This window comes from Rhea americana, unplaced genomic scaffold (assembly GCF_003343005.1).
Source record: "Rhea americana isolate MKP2758 unplaced genomic scaffold, rheAme1 scaffold_10, whole genome shotgun sequence".
Taxonomy (NCBI): Eukaryota; Metazoa; Chordata; class Aves; order Rheiformes; family Rheidae; genus Rhea; species Rhea americana.
In genome coordinates this window covers 7,920,589-7,946,429 of record NW_028185039.1, presented here as the reverse complement: position 1 = coordinate 7,946,429, position 25,841 = coordinate 7,920,589, and the positions used below count along the sequence as shown (strand labels likewise).

Here is a 25,841-nt window from a genome sequence, read left to right as displayed (position 1 = left end):
GCAAACATTATAAATAATATGAACTGTAGTGAGGAGGTGTTATTCAGTTAAACAGTATCACAGTAAACCAATAGTATGTATTTCTTATCTGTTGCTGTTCTTTCATATTTAAGTTTAATTGCAGGCTATTCCTATAAAGTTGGCGGTTCTATGCCTTATTATATTCATGTAAATGCACTGTTTTCTGATCTTTTCCTTGAATATTTTAGTCTTTACATTGGGACCACAATGCGTACTTACAGCTGTAGATTTTTTCAGAGCTTGTTTCTTTTCATATGTTCAGCATTTATTAGAGAACAAGAAATTGTCCAGGGCTAACACTTAGAGGTTCAATTAAACAGATGACTTACCCCATTATTATTGAGGAGAACTGCCTATATCCAGAGAAGAAAGTAAGTAATAGTCATTCTGGCATCTCAAAATTTTAAATAGAGTTCCAGCCCATTTCCAAAAATGGAGCTAAATCAGAAAAGACTGTTAAAAGCCTCTCTTGTTGCCTTTTCTTCTCTTCTGTCTTTCAGTGTCAGATTCTGTTGTAAACAGTCAGAGTCTGATACGGTCTTTTATATGTTAACTTCAGAAGACTTTTCATTTCTGGTTAGCTAGAAAGGCATAGACTTAATCCAATCCAAGTTGTGACAGGCGTTGAACTTGTTGCAAAGAAGTGGCGCCAGTATTTGTCTCCATGAAACATGATCGTGTTTCCTGGGAGGGAGCTTCCCTTGTCAGTAAATGGCTGAAATAGCACTATTCAGCACAGATACAGATGTTCGGACCTCATCTTCACTGTAAATAGATACCATTTTGTTTTAACAAGTCACTTGTTAAGGATCTAGGATTTTTTTTTCTTTTTTTTTTTTTTTTTAATCTTTCTTGGATGTTTACTTCTCCCACACCTTCTCCTCTGTCTCCAACATTGTGGACTCTTGGCTTAGTGTCATCAGAGGCAGCACCCACAGTGAAAGCCTGTTCACACTGTTTCATGATGTTTTTTAATTAGAGTTTTATTAATCACACTGTTTCATGATTTATTTTGTCATCATTTATAAGGCTGCTGTCAGTTACTCTGTATTCACAAGGCATTTGAGTGAAGTTGCCCAGTTACAAGTGCATTAGTTTATGTATTTTTGTTGGCAACACTTCCTAAACTGCTTATCACTGCTATCACTATCTGAGCTACCTAAATTGAGGTGCTACTTGCACGGTAGCATGAATATACAGCCTCCAGTTAAAGCCTTTTCATTGCCCAAGAGTGAGACAAGGGAATTTCAGCATAAAACATATAGGATAAATGCTGTTGCATAGGTGCCTTATCTTGCGGAGAGATTTAGCACTTGACAGAACATGGCCCAAAAAATTAAAAATGGATGCTGTTTTTTTTAGTTGTAATATTATTTTGAGTATTCTTGTTTTAATTTTCCTTGATCTACATTGTTTTCGTATTTCTTTTTAATTTTCTGAACATAGGGATGTCTACAGTGATTATACTGATTCATATGCATATAGTGTCAAGAAAGAATAAATTACTAAAATGCAGTATTTCAGCAATTTTTTTTTCAGAAATCTCTCATAACTCATTCTATCAAAATGACTTTCAATTTTTGCTTGAATGTGATGTTAGGTCTCAAATGTATTCCCTGGTATGTCACAGTATACTAGCCATAGAGGTGAAGCTCTAATATAAAATGAAAATCTGTGTTCTTTGGGAGCATGGTGGGAAAGCTAAAGCTAGAGTTTTTTTGGTTTTTGATTTTTGTTTTTTTTAAATAAAGGAGCATTTTAATATTTTGAGACAAATATGTTCAACATTGACTGTAGTTGAAAGGTTCTCAGCGCTGTATATGACTGTATACTTAGAAATGAGTCAGGTGTTCCACAGAATTTATTTTAGATTGCTGGTTATGTTGCCATCAGAATGGTGTATACTGTTACTTTTCAGTATTGTTTTTTTTACTGTAAACACTTTTGAAGCAGTTGCACATTATATGAAAACTGCTGGCCTTAGACCGTCTCTGCACCGTTTGTAGGCGTCTCATGTAGGTGGCTTCTTTAATCATACACAGCAGCTAACCTTTCACGTGCAGTTCAATGGCAGTTGTTGGTTTCAGGCTGTTGGTTTTGTTGATGACAATGTTTTAAATGCCATGGCCAGCAAGTAAATGATAATATGCTTAAAGTTTTTTTTTTTTTTTTTTTTTTTTTTTTTTTTTTTTTTTTTTTTTTTCCCTTTTTTTTTTTTTTTTTTTTTTTTTTTATTAAGTCTCCCTAACCATTTTTTTACACTTTTTGTAAAGGCCATCATATTGAACACTACTTTTTTTTTAAGATTTAAGAATATCATAGAATAGTTGAGATTGGACAGGACCTCAGGAGATCATCTAGTCCAATCCCCTGCTCAAAGCAGGGTCATCTACAGCAGGTTGCTCAGGAGCATGTCCAGTTGCAAATTGAATGTCTTCAAGGATAGAGACAATACTGCCTCTGTGGGCAGACCATTCCAGTGCTTAACCACCTTCAGCAAAAAAAAAAAAAAAAGTGGAATTTTGTCATCCTCACCATTTCATACTGTCCCTGCATACTACTGAAAAGAGCCTAGCTTCATCCTCCTCAAGTATTTCTGTACATTGATTGATTGATTATCCCCTCCACTTGCCAAACATTCTCCTCTCCAGGCTAAACAATCCCAGCTCTGCTAGCTTTTACTCATATGATAGATGCTCCAGTACCTTATTTGTTCATAACCCTTCACTGGACTCACTCCAGCATGTCCATGTCTCTCGTGTATTGGGAGCCCAGCATAGGATCCAGCACTCCAGATGTGGCCTCTCCAGTGCTGAGCAGAGGAGAAGGATCACATCCCTTGACCTGCAGGTGTGGACCTTCCCAGCACAGGCCAAGATGTTCTCTGGGTTTATGCCAAGGGTTCTGTAATGGAAAGGCTTTGTTTTATATGTTTTTACTTGAAATTGGCAGACTGACATATACTATCCCCTCTGTCCGAGATAAAGACGCTTTTCTGAGTGGAATTTTCCAAGTTTAACAGATGCTTCAGAGGATGTTTTAAAATTCCTATCTGCTCACCTTTTTGGGGGAGGTGAATAAATGGCATTTCCTTCTTGTTTTGAAAGTAATATACTGGCTTTAAATGCTCATTCACTCACTTTAGAACAAACATACATTGTCTAATTGAAATATATAGCTATTCCCAGGCTACCATCCAGTTATTAAAATTTGCATGTAAACCAGGGTTCCTGTCATTCCTCCTGTTACTGCAAATGCTTCCCCCTCAAAAATACTTCCCCAGAAATTTTCCTGATCTGATTTATTACAGAGCAGGTCTGTTGAAAGGTTTGACAGAGGTGGGTTTGTAGCCCTGGCCTCTGTGTCAGAGTGCAGTAGTAGAGTAACATGACCACAGTCTGGTGCTTCTTGTGCTTCTCTAGGTCAATGTTATCCCTCAGACACTGAAGTCCATTCAATTATAGCTTAATAAATAATTCTATTTTCTTCTCTGCATACTATTGCAGCTAGATAATTTCTGGTTTTTTATTTTATTTTATTTAGTTCTGGAAGTTGTTTTCAAAATGGCAAAGCAAGCATCAGTAGGTTAAATCTGTTGATTTAAAACTGAGATCTGAATACCTGAACTTTGTGCCAGTGTAAAAACTCATTATAAACTGAATATGAAGCTTTCTACCTATTCTTGGTTTTTGCTATATCTTTTTATAAACTGTGTCATTTCACATGTTTTGACTTCAGTACTTGGCATTTTATCATCCTGTATACTGCTAAGATTTTTATAACGTGTTTAAAGGAGATAAAAATATCTTTTTAAAGGCATATATTCAAATACTTTTTTAAAATGTGTGTGTGTGTCTGTATATGTGCGGGTGTGTGTGTGTGTGTATATATATATATGCATATACGTATATATAATATAGTTATAAAAACAGTTTGAACAGAAATATAAACCTAAATTTAATAGTTATCTTGTAGAAGAAAATTTCATATCTGGTTTTGGTTTTCTGTGTCAGCATAGATGTGAATAAACACTCACCTTGAGCATTTTCCAGGTGATTGTAAAACACTGAGCTCAGTGTGAAGTTTCATGATACTCCGAAAACTAATTTTTATTAGTAGTCTCTTCTAGCACACATGGTACAAGAAAATGAATATTTTTCAGTGTGCTTGAAGCTTGGTAAGCATTTAAGAGAAAAATCAAATCTATTATAAGAAGTTCCAGCAGAGGCCTTCCTTTTAAATGCCAATGCTCACTTTTGCCCTGAGTAACATCAAGGGACAAGATTTTTCTAGACTTACTGGCAGAACTCATCTCCTACATTATGTGCGTGTTGTTCAAATTTTATACTGGTGGTAATGTAAAAGAGCTTAATTTGACTGTTTTACTTACTAACAGTTACTTTTATTTTTAGTTGTGGTAATCTTTTCTCTACTAAATTTAAGAGTACTGGTTTAAAATACTTGAAAAATCCATGTGCCTAGTAGTAGCTGATGTTAATTTGTATTTGAGAACTTGTTGCATGTAATTATCTAGTAATTTAAATCTTTTTCTAATTAATATTAATTATTAAATGTCCATCTTGAATGCCTTAATTGAAGGAAACAGTGGTGTAATATGGGCTGCCTCTGCTTGACAACCAGTAACTTTGTGTTTACAGGAAAATAATTTCTAGGAACAAGCTTGCTTCTGTTGAGTGATGCACCCCTTGTGTGGTTAGCATCTGTAATATGTTGCTCCTTGTATTTTGGATTATTTTGAGGTGTACAGAAATAAATTTGAATTCATATTTAGAGGAATAAATTACCAAGGATAGTAATGAAAAAACAATGTGCTCTTAAATTCTCCATGGTGACTACTAGATTAAACATTATTTTTCTAAATGTATTTGTTGACCACTTTCTCCCATTGCTTTTTCAGTTTGAGTATACTTGGACTGAGCCCTTCTTGAGGCTGATTGTTGTTACATTCCATATTTACAATGGTGTTTGGACATTTTCTATGTTAAGGTTAATTTTTAAAAGCAGAAGACTATTCATTTTTGCTCTTGTACTATTACTGCAAAAAACAGTTACTTTATTTCTTTAAACTGAATTGTCCTTTGACTTGCATTCTTGAGATACGTGGCTGAGGTTTCTCTGCCATTTCTCTTGCTACCCAAATTCATGTGAATACATTTCTTTTTCACTCCCCTCTCACCTTTCAAAGTTATGTCAAACCTCTTTGCCTCTTTGCTTTTTGTTCAGTAATTCTTGTGGCGTAGTAGTTTTTCTTTTTGAAGTGTTTAGCATCGATACTTTCTCTTGAGAGCTATTTCTTTGTCTGAGATAAATGGAGAGAAACTCATTTAAAATCAGTTCTTTTCAAGTCATTATTTCTTATGGGAGCAGAGGTTACTGGTCACTTACTAATTCTACTTGCTTTTTTTTTGCTGTTTCTAATGGCAGCACTGCTTAGTTATTCAAGAAGGATAATGGCACTGGCACCCCATCCTGAGCAAGACGAGGACTAATATTATGGGAACTAAGATTCTGAATTTCTACTGAACAAAAGAGTGAATGCAGGCATAGTGACAGAGCAATTCTGAGCCTCTCTAAAAGAGGAATGTTTATTTTGAAGAGCAACAAAAATAATTAGTCTTAAATTCATCACCAAGATGGTTGTAATGTAGGTAGTCAAAAACATTTTGGACAAAGCAGATCGTGTAGGCCCTAGGAAACAACCTTGAAATTGCCTTGTAAACTTTCTGAATATAATATTTGGGGAATATGTTGCAGTTTTGGAGAGCAGCATATATTAATCTGTAAACTCATTTCATCCAAGTACAAAACTGTAAGACTGTGCTAGTCTAAGTGCAAACACAACGTCAGAAAGTAGTGAAGCAATCTATTGTACCAAAGCAGCTACATGCTTTTGGAAAAAGTTACTTTTGTAAAGGGGGGAGAGAAGGGAAGCATAGTGCTTATCTTGGACTAAGATAAGTACGTGCAGACTGCTAACCCTCTGAAAGAGGTTTASAATTGCTACAGAAGATTTCTGGAGTTGTGATGACTAAATCATGAAATAACTAAATGTGAAGCTCTGAGGCAGACAGGTACATCCAGACTGTCTCCTAAAGGACCTCTTATGTTCATAAAGACTTATGGCTACAACAGGCACATAGTTGCTTGTGGTCATATAATATTTTCATCTAATTTAAAACTAAAAGCAGCAGAAGTCTCTGAACTCTCTCTCCTGGGCTGTATTTCCTAAAGCTTGTATTTTTATTGAAGAAAAATCTAGGAACTACATTTTGAACCCACATCTTGGAGGTGTCCAGACTGGATACGAGATTTATTTTGCATGAGGAACAATTGTGTAAGCATTCTTGTCAATCCCCGAAATGACACTACCTTTTTGTAGCTGTGTCACATCAGTCACATTCAGTCTGTGGTTCATTTCAAACCCCCCAATCACATTTTTCCAGTAGTGAAATTTAACTTGGTTTGAAAGTCTTTTATGTAAATGTAGTTGAGTATCTGACATACTTACAGTTACACTATAAAGCAGTTATGGAACTACGTGTTTGTATTATGAGATGAATTCACTGGAAGTGTGTTTAACTGCCCTTTCTCTTTTTTCTTCATAAAAATGCCTGTAGCATGACTCTTCAGCAGCTGTGAACTAGAAACAATAGTGTAAATACAGTATATTCTACTGTATAAACTCAAAAACTTCCTGTAGCATACTTGGCTAATATGATTATTTTTTCCTTTCTGTTCTTTGCTAAACTTTTACAGTAATGATATACTTTATATACTTGTCAAATCTAAGTGAAAACTTTTTAATCAGGAAAATAATAACTTTTATACCTTAGTTGCTTTGCCTTAGTAAATATTACATTTTTGTAGTCAAGCCTATAGTGGTGGTTCCAAATGTTTTCATCTGTGATCTTTGTTTTACAGGACACTAAAAACAGCATAAATATTGGACAAAACCAATTTTTGGGGAAGTTCACGATTTCATTTGTTGTTGTAGCATGTTTTGAAAACCTCGATTCTGCTACAAAATTCAGCTACCTAATGTTAAATATTCAGAAGGATCCAAAATTTAGTTACTTTAGCTATTGAATATAAGAAAACTCTTCCTAGAATTTCTATCAATCAAAATAAGCAAGCTGGCAGGCTGACCGGATTAATGCATGAAGGAGGTGTAAAGAGAGCCTCAAGGTCAAGAAGACCTGTAGCCAGATGCACTCTAGAGTCCTGTTTTGAAACACATCTGTTAGAGTGTTAGAAGTATTAAGGGCTCGTTGACACTGATAACACTTAATGCTGCTTGTTAAAGCTGCTTCAAGAAAGTTAACAGCTATAAGCACTCCTGGTATATAGAGGATAAGCAATCCTTATTTACAAATACTGCTTCAGAATTTAAAAGCCAATTTACTGTTTGTTACATTTATTGCATAAGCTGAAAGTCTGCTTGAAAAATTGTAGCCGGAGGAAAATGGAGGTATCAGCTGAGTTAAACTGTGAGGGTGTATAGGTATATCAAACTGTTACTTTTGAATTGGAAAATATATCTAAAAGAACCTGATGCAGTCTACTGTGCTTGACAAAGAATTATTCCAAAGACTTTATCTTCACTTAAATATAATTGGAGAATAACCTTGAAAGAAGTGTGCTTTTACTGTAACAGGAAGCAGAAGTACATCATCTTCAAGCCTCTTTTAGGCAAGTAGTCTTAGGTTTATGTGTGGTGTTTTTAAGATTTTTGAGATGTGCCGCCTGTCTGAAACTCTGCCCTACCCCTGCCCGATCTCCTAGTTTCTTCTCTAGAAATGCATGAATCTCACATAGGCCCTGTAGTCATATTTGCCAATCTTGTATGGATTTTTTGGATATTCTAGGGCATTTGCAAAGGTAGTAGAAATCTACTGTTACGTAACTGAATCACCCTCCACATCTATTGCAGCAATGTAGCAATGCTGTATGTATTTATTAATCAAACTTGTAACTCAAAATTTCAGTAATTTACTAATTTCACACTGAGTTAGCAATAATTACCCAATTTTAATTTTTAGTTCCATATAATCTATTTCACTGATTCCTTCCTTCTTTCCTTTTCCTCTTCCAACCTAATTAATATTGAATGAATCCTAATGATAAAGGGTAATTGCTAAATCATAGAAATGGTAATTGGGAAGGACCACTGGAGATAATCTAGTCCAGCCTCTTGCTCAGTGCAACACTATGGATATGTGGCTCTTCTTTAGTTGAATCTTAACCTTCAGTGACAAAGATTGCAAAAGCTCTCTGGGTTATCACTTCCTGGGCTGTATTACCCTCATCACAACAAAAATTTTCTCAACCCTTCAAGCCACAATTTTTAGCTGTTGTCCCCTGTTACATGATCTGCCAACAGTAACCTCCCACTTGTAGCTTGTATCTATCTCATGGATGTTTTTAGTATGAAGTATGTTGCTAACTACCTGCTTTTATGGATGGGTAGGTTTGTCAGAGTTTACTGTTGCATGTGATATGTAGCTGCATCCTCATTGCTATTCATCTGATTGATTCTTCTAGTTTTACTATTATACTTTTTTTTCCCCCTTCGATGGAAACCAAAGGGGTGACAAATAGTAGCAGGGTATTTTCATTTTTTAAAAAATTCAGATATGGAAGGTGAAATTAAACTTCAGCAGGATTAATTTTAGTGCACTGTGTGAATAACATGAAAAGTGCTGCAGCTGGATTTCAAGTACCAGAGCATCCAACAGCAGTGATCAATATGAAGATACTGCTATAAGTATTCAGAGACATTGAATTCTGCTCTTTCAGTGTAACTAAGAATGTAATAAGAAACACAGAATGTAAAAAGTGAGTAGCTTTAAATTTGTCTTACAAAGATTGCACTTTGGTGTAGTAACACTTTCACTTTTTCCCTTTTCTCCAGATAACAGTGATCTAATTGCTTGTACAGTAATAACAAAAGATGGAGGTCAAGTTCAAAGATTCCTAGCTGTGGATATTTACCAGATGAGTTTGGTTGAGCCAGACATTGCCAGACTTGGCTGGGGAGTTGTTAAGTTTGCAGGCCTTTTGCAGGTAAGGGAGGTTTTTAACCTGGGTGGATGTATTTTTCTCAAGTGACAAACTCATAGTAGTATAAGTAGTAATACCAATATTATCTTATACACTTTAACTCTGTTGCATGCTTACCTGTTTCTTCTGTTATTTAAGTCTTCTAATGTGCTTTTAAGAACTTTCAATTTTTCTGAAGTTTATATGGCTAGTTAGACAGTCATTTTAAAATGAGGTAACTTTCCCAATATATACCCTATCTTGAAAGAAGCATCCCTGATTATTAATTGGGATGTGTTCATCTGAACACTGAAATCAGAATTAGGATTGAGTTCAAAGTGCTTTCCTTAATCAATGCAGTAGGGTTGGAATTGTGATTCTCATATAAGGCAGGGAAGGTGACAGGTTGTCACTTCACACTGACCTCTGCTTTTATAACTGCTTTCAAAAACTTAAAGATGTTTCATTTGTCTGCTTCTTCCCTTGTACCAGCATTAATGTTTGTATTTCTTGAAAATTCACGATGCTTAAAAAACTCAGTTGAATTTTTTCACTGACTTAATCTCTAGAAGTACCAATTTCTGAAGAAATAACTCTAGAACACTGCAATTTGCATAGTATTGTATGAGTTTGGGGGTTTTTTGATTGTTTTTAATCTAGGAATTGTTTTCTTAAGAGTTTTAAGTGATACAGTCATAGTTTTTTATAAATGCTTGTATTTAATCTGTAGGTTTAAATGTTAACTTTTGCATTAGTTACTTTTTCCTGTTTCTTTTCAGGATATGCAGGTAACAGGAGTAGAAGATGATAGTAGGGCTCTGAACATAATAATTCATAAACCTGCTTCTAGTCCTCATTCCAAGCCCTTTCCTATCCTTCAAGCTACGTTTATTTTTTCTGATCACATTCGCTGTATTATTGCAAAACAGCGTCTTGCTAAAGGTCGTATCCAGGCTCGGCGTATGAAAATGCAGAGAATAGCAGGTTGGTGGTTGTTCTCAAATGGTTGAGGCAAGTCATATGTAATAGTCATATCATACATGTCAATAGTCATATCATAATAGTCATATCATACATGTCATATGTAATAATAAATCGCAGCAGTACTACTGTAATGCAAGATTGTGTTACAAAAATTTCAGAAGTGATGTGCCACAGAAGACTTTGAAACAGATTCAGGTTTCCAAGCAATAGCTTTTATTGGAGTAAAATTTGTGTCTCGATGTATCAATGACACACACATTAAAGAGGATGAAAAAGAAGGAATCGCATATCATGGTGTTACAATATGTATTACTTGGACTTGATGGTGATGGTCAATCTTAAAAAGTTAAATAGAGTATCAGCTGCTAGATTTCTCAGTGTTTAGGGGCAAAGCATGTTAAGAAATGAAGGAGAGAGTTAATTAGAGTAAATAAAACATGAGCGAAAATATTACTGAAATATTAAATGAGGGAAGAATAGGTTGAAGCTTAGCAATAAGCTGAATGAGTGGGTGAGTACCACAAAAGCAGCGTGGAAATTTAAAGAGGAAAGTAGTTGGGCAAGTGAAAAAGAAAAACTCTTTCAGTTCCTTGGATTGTCCAAGAGCAATAATTACCTAATCAGAATTGTGAGAAAGTTATAGCTGCTATTAATTTTTAACGAACTAGCCAGAGAATTATTCTAACTGTAGATAATTTTAGATTATTTTAGTTTGTTATGGTTCTGTAAGAAGCTACATGACAGTAGTTTTATGCTCTGAGCTTGCAAAATAGATATGTCATATGTTTATGACTTGCTTCGTTTTAAAAATCTTAAAGCAAGTTTGAAGTTAATGCAGGTCTATTTTGATATAAAATAAAACAATACTGTAAAGACAGCTCTTTGAAAAGCAGGTAGTCTCTTTAAATGACTTTGTAGTGTTCAGTTGTAACTAATGAATGACTTGTACAGGGAAGAACGGGTGTGTTTTTTTTTTTTTTTTTTTTTGAACAGCTGCTATTATGGCTGTGTGATGCTGAGAGTTTACTGTAACTCCTTTTTCTCCTGCACTGTATTCTGAGACTTCTTTGGTGTGTATGTGGTAGGACAGAGATGGTGGGAAAGATTGCCAGAAATATATCCCTTCTTTTCTAGTGTAATTGCAACCATAATTAAGTAGTAAATGCAAGCATGCGTTTTTAAGCAGTCTAGTACAGTGTTAAGATTTTGGACAAACTGAATTTTCTTTTTACTTTTCCTCTTACATATTTTTGAGTAACAAAAATTATCAACTGTGATTAAACATAGCTCTCCTGGATCTTCCTGTTCAGCCTTCAAGTGAAGTTATGGGTTTTGGACACAGCTCTGCAGCTACATCGCAACACCTTCCATTTAGATTTTATGATCAGTCACGACGTGGCAGCAGTGATCCTACAGTGCAACGGTCTGTTTTTGCCTCTGTTGACAAAGTTCCAGGTAAAGATGGTACTCATTATCAAGCATCATGTGTAATAGAAACAGACTTTTCTCTGAACCTTAGAAAGTGTCTTCTAAATGACATATTAGTTGTAATTTAGCTGTCTTTTTACAGTACCAATACTTATGAAAAAGAAAAGTTTAAGATTAGCAACTTGAAAGTTAAGAAATGCTCTAACAGCTACCCATCAATTAGTAGTTATTTTGTAACCAGTGCAAGACTGTTAGCTCAGCAAGGTGTGGTAACTCATGTTCTTAGGAAAAGTTCTGCCTTACAGATGAGAATGCAGGCATGGTGGTAATTCACGTTTACATGAGGTGCAAGTTTACCTTATGAATTTAATTTATTTTCTCAGAATGCATAGAACTATGAAAAGGCTGCTGGGTCCAGTATTAAAATGATTTTTTCCCCAAATTCTTGATGAGTATGGATTACTTCTGAAATAGAAAAGTAATTTTCTAGTCCTAATCTGAGTACTAGGACTGAGAACAGACCTGTTTTATTGTCTAAATGTTAAGAGTGGTTCAACCTTTGAATTTTCTGATAAGTTTTAATTGGGGTTCTCTGCCTTGACAGAAAGCTTCCTGAGTCCTTACAGCAAGGTTCTGTGAAGTTGGATGATAAATGGAATAACTTTTTCTGCACCTGCAATGTGCAAAAAATTGAAATTTTAAAAGAAAATCACATGACTCTGTAAAAGGTGCTTCCACTTGTGAATCTTGATGTCCACAGTCATATAAGCATTGGTAGCTCTACAGAGAAGTCTTAAGGAATCAGAGGATATTTGCAGGGAAAGTCATACTTTAATAAACTTGAGTTCAGTATCAGTATCCAGTATAATATTTTGAGTAGAAAGAAGTAATGATGATAACTACAACTAGCTGGCTTAATGTAAATTCAGTGGTTCTTTCTATTATGTTCATTTTTTAGCACTTCAAACCTTGAGTTTATAAGGTTTGAACCTTATAAGGTCAGACCATTAGCTATAGTTGATGTAGCATCTAGTGAACATAAATCAAAATGTTTATCTTGCATTTCCAGTTTATTCAATTTCATTGAGCTGTTGATAATTGATAATATTGAGATTAATTTTTTTGAATAGTGCACTTAAATTCTGTGGCTTACATCTGCAAAAGCTGAACTGTAACATTTGTGTAAACAATGAAAAGTTTCCATGTGATATGTTTCTGAATACACAATTCCAGGGTGAGGCTTATGGAAAAAATTATTCATAGGAGAACAAGTAATACCAGGGTGTGTATTCCAGGTGTATTGTGAGCAATATATCCATGGCAGTTTCTCCAAATACACTGGAAGTGTCTTAATACTTTGCCATCCTTTACAAATTAAGTTGGAATTCCACCCCACCCCTCCAAATTGGCATGCAGTGTCAACAGCACAAAACTGTGCCAGTTTGTTAGTTTGTTAGGCTCCTCCTGATTTTAATGAAAATGATATTATGCAACAATTCCCCTAATGCCAGCCCCAGTATTGTCTTTTTATTCTGTTTGCTTTCTGTACTTTATAGTGGGAGCTTTTACTTTGTACCTTTCCGGCAGTGGTTATTCTGATTCTGGTCTGGCTTCAGAATTGTGGCTTTCAGAAAGCAATTCATGTGAAATGCGGGGTAGATAAATGCATTCAACACTTGCAGAATTTCACAAAAGAACAACTTTGAAAGATGAGACAACAGGATTAAAAAAATGCTTTCATAAGCAAGGTCTTTATTTGCAGCTTCTGCATGAACAGGGAAACAAATCTGTTGTTCTTACTTAAAGTAATATTTTTTTTTTGTTTGTTTTTCTCCCTACTGCTTTGTGATTGTTCCATGACTAACTGTGGTTATCTAATAAGCAACTAAATTCTTGTTTCACCATATGTATGCACACACACAAAACAGTAGTGATTTTGGTAACAAGTGGCACACTGCCAGTCATTGCTGGTATGACAGTATGTGTGCTTCAGTTTTAGTAAAACACTTGCAACAAATAGGGATCTCTCCCACTGCCACTCCTGGTTCTCAAATCTATAGAATCTCAAATCTTACTTTTTATAAGTAAGAAAGTATGTGACTGCTGAGAATGAGGATTTCTCAAAGACAGCAAATAATCTTCTGAACAGAAATTGAATATCAACCCAGAGAATTGGGTGGTTCTAGGGTTAAAAATTCACTGGACTCTTGAATTTTCTCAACATGCAATTCTAAATAGTTTCCTGGTGGTCAGAAATTACTGCGTGTTGTGGGTAGTCACTCGGAGAGCTAGATCCTGTTTTACAGAATGACTGACCTCAATCATCTACGAGTAAAATCGGTGAAAGTTTTTAAACATACTGAACACTATAAATGTCTAGCTTTCCTTGTCTTAAACTGGTATCCAAAATTCAGACTGCTTTCAGCTTAACATTTTCTCTTAGACTTGCCCTTAGCACTTGCTGCTGTTTCAGGATTCCCTGTCTTTAGCAGGAAAGCTGATTTATGTTTAATCTCACTTGTCTTCCACTGCAGCCAGTCATTCAGTGAACTTTTACAAGCTGATTATTTACTAGTAAAAGTCATTGTGCTGTCTTTCAGGATTTGCTGTAGCCCAATGTATAAATCAGCATAATCCATCACCACTCTCATCACCATCTCCTTCAAGCGGCAGTGGAAGCACAGGGCGCTGTGATTCAGTGACTGCAAGCTCAACTTCCACTCCTTCTGCTGCACAGAGCCCATCAGGTATTAAGCCACTATTTTCAGCCAAGGAACTAAGTGTTACACAGTAGTTTATAATAAAAATTATTGGGTTAAATATAGACTAGGACTTCATGTTTTTAGAGCATTTGATCATTTTTCTAAACCGTTGAAGTAAATCGCAGTGCAAATTTTAGTGATCTTTTCACATTTCTGGAACTCTATTTTCAATAAATACTTGACATCTTTCAGTGATGATCTTAAATGCTGGTGAATTTTCTGATTTTCTGCTTTGTCTCTTAGCACATACGACTTTTTCTAACTGTAAATATTGGTTTGTATAAGCTTATAGTAGGAAACTTCACATGAAGCATCTCTTCTGAACTGGGCGTCATTTGCTTTTATGTGTTTGTCTGATATATTATTTTAAATTTATGCCAAGTATTTGATACTTGAAAACAATTATTATTCAGATGCTAGTATTTTACAGCTTTTCCGTAAAACTCTTTTGGTTGAACGAAACAGCTGAGGAGGCTGTTGCATTGTTGCAAAGGAAGGTGGCACGTGTGACAGTTTTAACTTTCATGAAGCTGTGTATGTATTGGTCAGTATAATTAGTGGGTATGTTTATACAGGGGCTTCTTGTTGCATGAGAAGTCCTTCATTCCTTATGTATTGGTAGAGAATTGTATAGCTGTTTGTTCTGAATGTCAATTATATGGTAGATGGCCTGAAGTTGGAGGCTGAGCAAGAAATTCTGAAACAGCACATTGAAATGCTTTCATTCTGCAACAGCCCTGCGTTATGTTAAAAAAAAAAAAAAAAAAAACAAATTGAAAAAAACCTTTTCAAACAGTCCCCTCATTTTAGTAGTTACCTTCAGTTTTGATCAGTCTGTGAAATGATTGTTTCAGTTCCCCCTGTTGGGGCGTGCATAGCATTTTGCATTCATTTGAAAGCCTCATATATAAGTTTAAACTTTTTCTGCAGTCAGATCAGGAATCATGCAATCTTTAGTATGCATTTAGTGTTCTCTAGATGATAAAATGCCTTAGTATCAGTGAACACTATGAAGAGATCAGTGTGCACTATATTGAAGTGGCTAACCTTCTTACAAGAGGTAGCTTTTAAAAGGCTAAGCAAAGGCTACCTATCAAGCTTATGAAAAATATGGAAAGCATTCTAGCAGCCAAACTCTAGATTAAAAAACATTATGATAGACTTGCATATAGTCAAAATATTCTTGTGGTTTGTTTAATTCTGGATTAAAATTTTTTGGTTTTCTATATGCAAAAATTCGGAAGAATCTCATTTTATTTTCTTTGTTGACGAGTGATTATTGTTCAGTCTTTTGAGAGACTAGACGAATATGTGGAGCTTACACAAAAGGAAGAAGTGGGTATGATTTGTCAAAAGGCTTACCTACTACTACTGTGTCCTCTGTTCTGTTTGAATCCTCAGTGTAATCAAGAAATGAAATACAACTACAGATTCTTGGCAATGGTAGCTAAGAGAAAATTGTGGTAAAAGTCTTTTAAAAAAATATTTTGTTACTGTAAATAACATGGTAGTTTGCAGAAGTATCAAACAAGACCATACTGCATGTTTCAGAGATCTTTTCAAGTGCATGTAGTCTAACTTCTGTGAAAAACAGTAGATCCAGAGCAGATAATTTCCTATCCAGCATAACAGAATAGTACATCATGGAAGAAAAATCATAGGGTGCAACTGCAGAAATAAAATTTACTTATTCAGTATACAGGCACTTGTGTAATGTAAAATCCTGTATCTTTTTCCTGCAATTAAAAAAGCGTAGTGAAAGAAGGCTGTTCATTGTTTAAAAAACAAAAATCAGGGGAAGGTTCTGAAATTTTTTTTTTTTTCAGTGTCTGCACTTTACTGATTAGATTGCGTGAACTGCCCATATTTATCATGACCTACATTGTGGCGTAATCATAGATTGTGTTCAGAATGCCACATATCGTGCAGGAAGGAGTCTTCTGGTTTTGCACAGGATCTAGGGGCACTGGTAGGATACGATTTAGCAAAACTAGTTGTGATTTACACAAGAAGTCTGTGCCCTGTTGCTTTGAGGATAGTAGCCTTCCACAAAGTCATTGGAAACAAACAGGAGAATCTGCTTCTGCTATGGCACTGCCAACTCAGCAGCTTTCATTAAACTATTGCAGGGGTGAATTTTGAGCTAAACTCCTGGATCTTGCTCTGGCATTCTACTCTGAGGGCACTAATCACAGGGTAAGACAGTGACTAAAGGTGCGTGGACAGTGCAATGGGAAAACAGTTAGTGATGAGGCTTGCACATTTGTCCAGCATGTTTTGTGGGGGTTTTGATTTGGACCAGATTTAAATAGACTTCCTGGATCAAGCATCCCTGCCATATATGTGGCTCAGTTATCCAAAAGACCACTTACTGGTTCAGACCTATGTTTTGGTTAACATTTGGAGTGCATTTTTGTGCATACTTGCTGCATTATCTTATGGTTTAGTTTCCTTGTGAAACTCATTCATGCACACACACAAACTGTTTTTCAAACTAGACTAAAGCATTAAGTATGCATGATTCTATAAAACTGCGCAATTGGTTTGAACAAAAATGTTAATGTCTTTGCAGCCAGTAATTCTAAATTCTTCTAAATGCTTATAGTTGAACAACCAATGGTGTCTCAAGGTCCTTAGACCAGAGAGGATTCTGGAATCCCTTAGGTTTTAGAGCTGTGTCTTTCTGAGGAAGGGTCATCTCCACCCCAGATGGCTGCTTTGACATGCTTTTCATTGACCCACAGTGTCAGAACAATTCTATGATCTGTATTTTCGGGAGCAGTTTTTCTGCGTTAACAATATGATCAGTTTATTGCAAGTTGGTAATGATTGTTCTCTTTTTTTGTAGTATTTATACATAATTGTGATCTGTACTGGAAGCTGCTGCCAGAAGCATGACAGTGAAAGAGACTGTGGTTGGCTTGTCCAGATGGCTGTTTTGTAGGCTTGGGCATGAACAGGAATACACTGCTGAAATAACTGATACTGTCTTGGCCACTATCTATCTTAGCMTATCAGGTCTTACAGCCCACTCAGTGAGCTACCACAACAGCTCTGCTGGTGTTTCTCCTCTTCAGTGTAAAAGCAATTTTCCTTTAACTTCAAAGTTATTGAAAATAAACTGCCTTACTTTGCTGTGAAGTAGAGGAGGCAGCTTGCATGATATGGAGTAACATGAAAGATTGTCACCACTTCAAAGCAGGAAACAACAAATAGCTGCAGGACAGCAAGCAGAGTTACCAAGATTTGTGTGGTGTGTGTTTTTTTTTTTTTTTTTTTTTTTTTTTTTCCCCAAGGGTAGCACTTGAATGCTGTCACCAATCAGTCATACTTGAGTCTCCTTCTCGTTTCCCATCCCATTTTAAGTACACACGCACACAAGCTTATTCACGTGAGCACACATACACGCTCCCTGTCCCTCTTTCCCTCCTACCCTATTTTTTTTCTGCCAGCTGATCAGGTTGTTGACTATGAAGAATACGGTGAGAATTTGCTAGATTGCCCAGAAGTTCAGTCAAAGAAGGCCAGCCAGAAAAAGGGGAGAGGGGTATATGGACTGAAAGGAAATTACTCCAACTACCTTTCCTAAAAGGGAACTAACTGTCTTGCCTGATAACTGTTGCAGCACTTTATGGCATAGGTATTTTAAAGCCTTCTCAGCTCATACATTTACAATATTTGGGGATTAAGGTTAGCCTTTTGCAAGATCTCTGTTTCTTAAAATGGAAAAAGAAGCTGTTCGTTAAAGAAAGGGTCCCTAGCAAGACTGAGAAAAGCAGCAGCAGATTCTGAAAATGGTGCTGTCAGGTTGTTTATATATATGTGTGTGTGTGTGTGTGTGTATATATATATATATATATATGTGTGTGTGTGTGTGTATATATATATATATATATATATATATAAAAATCTGTGTTGCTATGCATAAGATAAAAATGTTCTCTTGTTAGGCAGATCTTAATCATTAAGCTTCTGAGCCTAATACAGTCTCTTCTTGGCAGCACATACAGAAACTACTCTTTTGTGAGGTGCTTATTTTTATATATGCCAAGAATTAAGACAAAATAGCTCTCTTAACAGTAAGTTAGCATTCTTCCACAAATGTATATGTATAATTTCATCTATGCTGTATTTTATCACTTTTTAAGTTGTCTAAAGCTCTGAAATGCATTTGACTCCATTACTTAAGAAAATGTTTATACTGAAGCAAGGAGTATCAAGGATTTCATAAGGCATTGATTTTCTATGCCACTTATGCTATATTTCATGCTTTTGGCAGATATTGATGGTAAATAGACTAAAATAAGTAAAAGAGCTACCCGTTGTTGCAGAGACTCCATTGGATTCTAGTCTGTAAAATAAAATTTATATATACCAATGAGAGGATGCTTAATCAAGCATGGAGAACCTGTAAGAGCATTGCCTGCCATCTTACTGAAACCATTCCTCTCTCTCTTCCCTCTCTGACGAGTAGTGTAAGTGTGCTGTGACTGTTTCTGTTCTATGATGCTAGTAGTTTTCTGACTAAGTAAGGAAGAAATACTTCTGTTTCTTGAAAGTTTCTTTTCAGAAAACTTTCAATGCACTGAGCTTCATCATCGTAACTGCTGTTATCTTTTAAAAATACTGCATTTGACTTTATTATAATCCAAATGCAATACTTCAGTTTTCTGTTTTAGGGTGGCAGTGCTGAAATGATCTAATGTATTATCACCTTCTTGGTAGTAAACCTCTTACTTGTTGCCAGTGAGGGTCAGACTAATGCTATATCACCAGAATTTATAATATGATAGCTTCTTTTAAATTTTTTTAAAGCATGAGTCATACTATAGTGCAAAGGCCTGCCAGTCCCCCCCCCTTAGTATAACTGCTGTCAGAACTGCAAATCTTAGCTCAAAACATACCATGTATGTTTCCAGATAGGTAAGCAAAAAATAACTTTAGCTAAATTCTCTTTTTTCTAAAGAATGAATACATCTATCTTCAGAAGTATTTCCCAAACTGACTGGTGTAGTGTTAAATTGTATTCAAGATATCAGCAGTTATGGATGTGTCCTTGTCACTTACTCTTGTTGCTGCTCTAACATTTTATCCTTTGTCTTCATTCCAGTTTCCCTTCCTTGTTTCATTGTTAAAGCCTTTGTATGATATATCCCTGTGTTTTCCTCTAGTAAGATCTGGCAGGAAAGGACGACGGCGGGTGTTTAGTCTGTCGGAGGCTGACAGTCACGGTGGACACTGGGTTTAGGTCTTCAAGCAGCAGCTGCAACCGAAACTCACGCAATATCAATTCAGGCAGGTTCCTCCGTAAGATTTCAAAAGCCCACAATAGTTAATAAAATACAACGATATTTGACTTCCATGCTAACAGCAATAACAGAAATGTAGGGAACTGAAGAAAGTAGCTTAAATATTTGACTATACTGTTATATATTGAGAATCATGCAGCAATAATTAGCTATTTCTGAAAGTCTTTTTTACTTTTACCCACAGTTTCTTCCATGATTCTTTCGTATCTTGCCAAAAGATGGATATTCTGCTTACCAGGAAATGATATATCAAACTTCCAGCTTCAAAGCAGCTATGTCTTCATTTGCACAGGGGCAGCTATGGCTGTAGTGGAATTTAGCAAGCTCAGGTTCCTAAATGGACAGAAATGCAGATAGCTGGCTAGCAGGAGGAAATTTATTTGCAGCTCATGTAAAAGATGCATTCAGCCTGAGATTCTCCTTGGGCTGTGGTGGTAGAAGCTTGGTTTTTTTTAATAATCAAATTCAGGCAGATGGCTTTATGTCTGTGTGAAGAAAAATAAAAGCGTGAGGGGGAAGCAGATAAACATGTAAATAGACTTCAGGCTGCTTTCTTCTAAAATCTGTTTTAACTTGAATCTAACTTATTTTTTTTTCACCATCATGGTATGAGAATATTTTACTCTGTTAATACTACATAAGCTCTCTGTCATTTTTATAGATTTGTTTTGCATCTTTTCACATAATACTCTGGGGAGTGTTTTTGGGGGGCTTGTTTTGGTTTTTCTTTCATAGTATTTTCTGTACAGCTTAGGACACCTCCCCATGTATTATGTTCATTCTTTTCTTGTCTTGTTTTTTTTTCCTACCTTCTTTTCCTAATAATCATCCTTTAACTTCAGTTGCATGTGATTTGTTTTGGAATTTTTTCTGTAATGATAACCTTGGAAGCATTATAGAAGCACTGAACAAAATCTAAGGTTGATGAACACTTCATTTTCCTCTGCATCCAAAGAGAGCTAATATTCTCTTCTTGAAGTTTTCTCAGTGAGAGTGTATCTTCTTGCTAATTGTCCATACCAGTTTTGTAGACTACAAGACTTTAGATCATAAATAAATATCTATTTATGTATTTAGATCCTTTTGTGAATTGAATCTGAACACAAAATGTTTTGGAATTGTTAGCCTCAGATTTTCTTATTAACAATTACTGTCCTGAAACAATGTATTCAATTAACTGGGAGCTGTTACATGTACAGTCTTTTTAGATCAAGAAGATGATCTGATTTTTCATTGTAATATCTCTTATATTTCAAATTCTTATGCCAAGATGCTGGATCTCTGCACTGTGTTTTCATCTTTGTTCCTTGATCCATAGTCTAGAATTACCTGTTTTCCCCCTTAAGCAGCTTTGTATCCAAAAAGTGTAGGTGATTATCACACTTTAAAGCCCATGCTTAGGGCTAGTTTACAGTTGCAATTTTAACATGAATACACATGTGAAATAGCCTAGGGATCTGTGACAGCTTGGTCGCAAAGGTTCAGGTACCTCTAGCAGCTGTAGTTTAGAACTATGATTGCAGAGTACAATTTTACTTATACAGCTGTTTAGGGAGAGTAATATTCTGCCAAATAATGAGAAGTTTTGCCCTTTTCTAGATCATATTATATATGTACATATACATACATACATACACATACCTGTATGCATGTTTAATATATAATGTATTATATATACATCTTTTATTTTTATATAAAAGATATTTATATATATAAATCTTTAAAACCGTCTCCTCATGTATTGGCATTTGCTTTCTGCCCCTGCAGTGACTAACAGCAGTTTGCTAATCCCTAGTAGCTTTGGCGGTTATGCCATGCTGGGTTACAGCAAATCTGTCACTGCTGCTCTTAAATACCGTAATAGAGTAAAAGAAGTAAAATTCAGACAGGTACTAATGGAGTATTAAAAGCAGAGGAGAAGAAGAATTACTGCTATCGATAATAAATAAATAGCACAGAAGAGCTCTGCTTCTGCATTTCTATTTATAAACACTGCAGCTAAATTAAAGAACACAATGAGTTTGTTCTACTCACTTTTTTGGCATCTGCTGTCGTTTTCTGAATATATTTTCAGACTTTTGGATGAAAAATTTAAGTTTATTGACTCCAGATGCTTTTCTATGGAGGTTTTTTTCAACTATTTCCTTTACTTTTGTGACATTAAAAAGAGGATCACTTGAGCATTCATTCAGATCCTGCATGTAAGGATTTGGGACAGCATAGCATAACAAAAGAATGTTTTTCTATCCATCATGATTTCAATAAATTATTTAGGAATCTTGTCAGTGTTTTTGTTGAGGATGGGAGGAATGATTAAAAAGTACAGTGCAGAACTAGAAGTGAAGGAGCAGAACTGCAATAGAAATGTACTCTATTATGCTGTTTCTGACCAGGGTATTTCACTGTTATACTTTACTTACCAGAATGTCTTGGGAGTCTGAATTCTGAATTTTGGTGAATATTTTTACTATACTTACTGAAAATAAGTGTTGGCAGTATTTAATATTTTTTTAAGGTTCTATAAACTCAGAAATTAAAACCACTGCAGAGAAGCACACTGTTTCTACATATTGAAATGTTAACATTTATCTTGGAATTCAGAGAAATGAAGCTTTATTTCAATACTTTCTCAGCAATTCATTTTCCATGCAAACCTTTCATCACTTCCTCTGTTATCAGTACCACTTTCTCACTACAGCTTCCTGACAACTAATAAGAATCTGCAGAGTTACTCCTGCATCTGCCTTAGCTTTTCAAAATTAATGATGTCCTTTTTAAATAAAAAGAGACAAGATTTTTTTAAAATATATAAATTTTGTTTTTCTTTGTTAATGCAAGAAGCTTTAGCACAGGTTCAGCAAAAAATAAAATGGAGTGGTTTTCTGAAGTGAAAATGCACCTTTGTTTGGGTTATCTCAGCAGAAAAATGAGAAAACTGTTGCCTTACTGATATTCCAAACTACTCATTTCTTTTTTTTTCTTTTTTTTTTTTTCCATGAGGGGAGTGACCATTCCATTCTAATCTTTGTTTTCTTTTGTTTTGCCTTATGTTCATGTTTTCTGTTATTTTGCAGGAATAATTGGAATCATATTGAAGCCATATATTCTAAAGTTGTTGTGTATTTAAAAACTAATTCCGAGATTCTCTATTCACTACATTGCCTTGTAGATTTTTCTGTAGATGCCTGTACACTTGAACACATGCTGTTTCTCATAAGAGCTCTAAAAATGGGCTGTCTTGAAGCTGGAGACCTATTACTTTAATGGTGTCTCTTACCCTAATCTGGAAAGAAAAACATTGACTTGTCTGAGAAGACTTGCTCATATAAGGCTGTATCTTCCCCCCCCCCCCCACCCAAAATCCCCTTCATTCAATATCCATCTGACCCAAATGATCGTTTTCTTGATAGTTAACTATAATTTTAAGACAAAAAAGGGCAGAACAAATAGGTATTAAAATTTTTTTCATTGAGTAGGAAGAGCAAGCAGCATATCAGTTTTCTGTGCGATGCAACTGCTTATTCCTAATTTTATCCATGTTGTGTGCTCCATGCCTATGAGCAAAAAATGCATATAACAAAAGCCTGTATACAAACAGGCTTATTCAGCACTTTTCAGTTACAGTAAGTTCCACTATACTCCTTCTTGCTCTGCCATAGTTCTATTTCTTTTAATATATATATCATTCAATTGTCACTTAAGTCTGGATTTGGAAAATGAATTGAGCACAGAAATGACTTCCACAACTTTGCAAGAGCCAGACAGCCTCTTGGGAAAATTAATTTTACAGGAGTTGCTTTGTTATTTTTAAAGAGCTTCCTCACATGGGGTGACGGGTGTTCATTTCAATCTACACTGAATTCTGGTGGGGCTTTCTTATTCTTCCTCTTGATTTTAATCTCTCCAGGAATATTACAGATATTGCTGCAAATAGTAATATTAAACATATACATCTTTCTCATTTCTAATGTGAACAGTTTGCTGGCATTTTACATTATGCCTTCATAATATTCTATGTTTTATTTTCAATTACTGAAAAGTGAAGGTGTAAACATAGTGCCTCACAGAACTGTATTTTCCACACGAGTACTATTTCTTATGAGTATTTAAGAGTACGCTGTTAGGCTTTAACAGACAATGTATTCACTAACTTGAATGTTGATTGTTTCTTAATGTTTTCTTTGATAGATGACTCTTCAGCTCCAGAGCAGCCTCAAATGACCATTTCTGGTCAGATGATGTTGACTGATGAAACTCTTTCAGCTGTCTCAAAGTCTAGCAAGAATCCTGTAAAAAACAGTGACATAGAAACAGCAAACCTGTCCCCTAGCCTGATTCCTGCACAGCAGCCCACAATATCATTAATATCGGATGACAATACAGATGCACTAAGCGTAGAGTCGCTTACATTGGTCCCACCAGTTGATTCACACAGCATTCGTACATTCAGCTACATTCCTCAGTCCTCTTTGCAATCTGAAGTTGAAGTTTGCAAGGTAAAGGAAAGAGAGGAAGAATGTTCTGACTGAAGTCAACCCTTAGACTGTGATAAACGGTGAAGCAAATGCAACCAATTTTTCGTCATTTTTTGGGGGGCAAGTGCAGGTGGTACTTGAACCATTAGAGGCCGGCTGGTCCAGAAGAAGAGGCCCCTGATGAAAGAGAATATTGGCAGCTTTATAAATAAACATCAGATGTTCAGCATATTTAAACTGCGGGGGAGGGGGGCGGACACAACCTGTTTTGAATCTGGACTGGGTGTTTCCACATCCATTTCTGTAATACAAGAACATGAAAGTATTTCAGAGCACCTGCTTTTTTTTAAATACAGTTCCAGCTGCAGGAACTAGGTTAGCTGTAAAAGCTCTACAGTATTATGGAGAAGTGAAGAAATTTTGGGATACCTGGCTTCAGGATATTGAATCATTATTTCTTTGAAACTGGAGACATGCCATTGACAAGGGAAAAGGTATATATTATAGTACAGATGTATCATTTTCATTTGAGACAAGCTTTTTTAATATTGATCTCATTCAGCTTTTGGAAGTCTGCATGGTAACAGCAGACTTGGCCACTTTCAGTGTTGTCTTTGTACGACTCAACTTCCATATTGTATTCTCCATGTGTAATATTTATTTCAAGGTTTGATTCAAAGCAAGATATATATCTATTTTTCTTTTCTTTTTTTTTTTTTCTTTCTTTTTGAAGGTAAAAGCCTGAAACTTAAAAAGGCTTATTCAGGTTAACATAAGGGATTTTAAAGACTTCCTTAGTCTTTGCTTAACCATCTGCAGAGGAACGTAAAATATTTTAAGAGATTGCTATAGCTTGTTTATTCACTTTTGACAGTCAAATTGCTACTCATCTGAGGAATGAAGAAATCCATTCTACTGAAGGACAATTTTTAGAAGCAGACAAACAGTTGAAAGAGTGATTTGTTTTTTGCTTGTTGCTGTGTTTTAATTTTTCATCTTCACGTAGGAGGAAGGTCACCGCACCTAACTGATAACTCCAAGTATGAAACACGAGGGAAGGGTTTTTTTCTATCTGGGATAGTATCACTGTTTTTTAAAAAAGAAAAAGTTAAATGGAATTGCTACATAAAAGTGATTCTGATCTTATGCTTGCCATACTTTGCCTCATAGATTCTGATACTGAGATGACAAAGTAATGGAAAAGCTTTGATTAAAGTTTGGCATGTTTCTTGCTGACTTGATTCATAACATGAATGGGGTTTAAGCTTTTTCATCAGTTTCTGTGTGTGTTAATTTAAATTAGTAATAAGATGAGCAGAATGTTATTGCATAGCATTATCAAATGCTCTGTGGTTCTCAAAGGTTAAAGACTACTATTTGCTTTACGTGGTAGTGTGATTTCAGTCATCAGTGCAGTCTGTTTCCTGATTCTGTCTCCACTTGCATTGACCTGATATCAAATAGGTAAATCTGAAAAATTTTTACTTCCAGTTTCCATTCTCTAACTGTTTCTGGCTGACAGAATAGCTGAACTGACTTTAATTATATTTATATCTGAGACTGAATCATCCAAAGGTATAACTTTGCTCACTTTTTCAATCTTAGTTTAGTTACTTAATCATTGCAAAACATGCATATAGAAGATGTTTGCTAAAGAAAGCCAGTGAATTTTTCTCCTTTCATCTTTTGCATGCTATTTTTTTGATTTCCAGTGTTCTGTGTCTTCTAGTTTGCATCGAATCGAATTAACCAATTTTGTGACCATTTCAGATATACTCAGACTCTAAATGAAATCTGAGAAT

The 25,841-nt window shown here is 35.4% G+C and overlaps 1 protein-coding gene across 3 annotated transcripts in view; it reads left to right on the top strand.

The window, feature by feature from the left end:
• The window catches only part of CLEC16A (C-type lectin domain containing 16A), a 72,408-nt gene extending 47,098 nt beyond the window's left edge, over nt 1-25,310 (top strand). The window contains exons 19-24 of one of the 3 annotated variants that reach the window (XM_085303191.1): nt 8,954-9,105; nt 9,861-10,065; nt 11,353-11,520; nt 14,094-14,240; nt 19,431-19,550; nt 23,753-25,310. In XM_085303191.1, the coding sequence (XP_085159317.1) occupies nt 8,954-9,105; nt 9,861-10,065; nt 11,353-11,520; nt 14,094-14,240; nt 19,431-19,550; nt 23,753-24,093 (1,133 nt within the window). In that variant the 3' untranslated portion in view covers nt 24,094-25,310. Of the gene's footprint in view, nt 1-8,953; nt 9,106-9,860; nt 10,066-11,352; nt 11,521-14,093; nt 14,241-19,426; nt 19,551-23,752 lie in introns of all 3 variants that reach the window. The other 2 variants (XM_085303206.1, XM_085303199.1) reach the window with 2 other exon arrangements.
• Nucleotides 25,311-25,841: the final 531 nt, after the last annotated feature.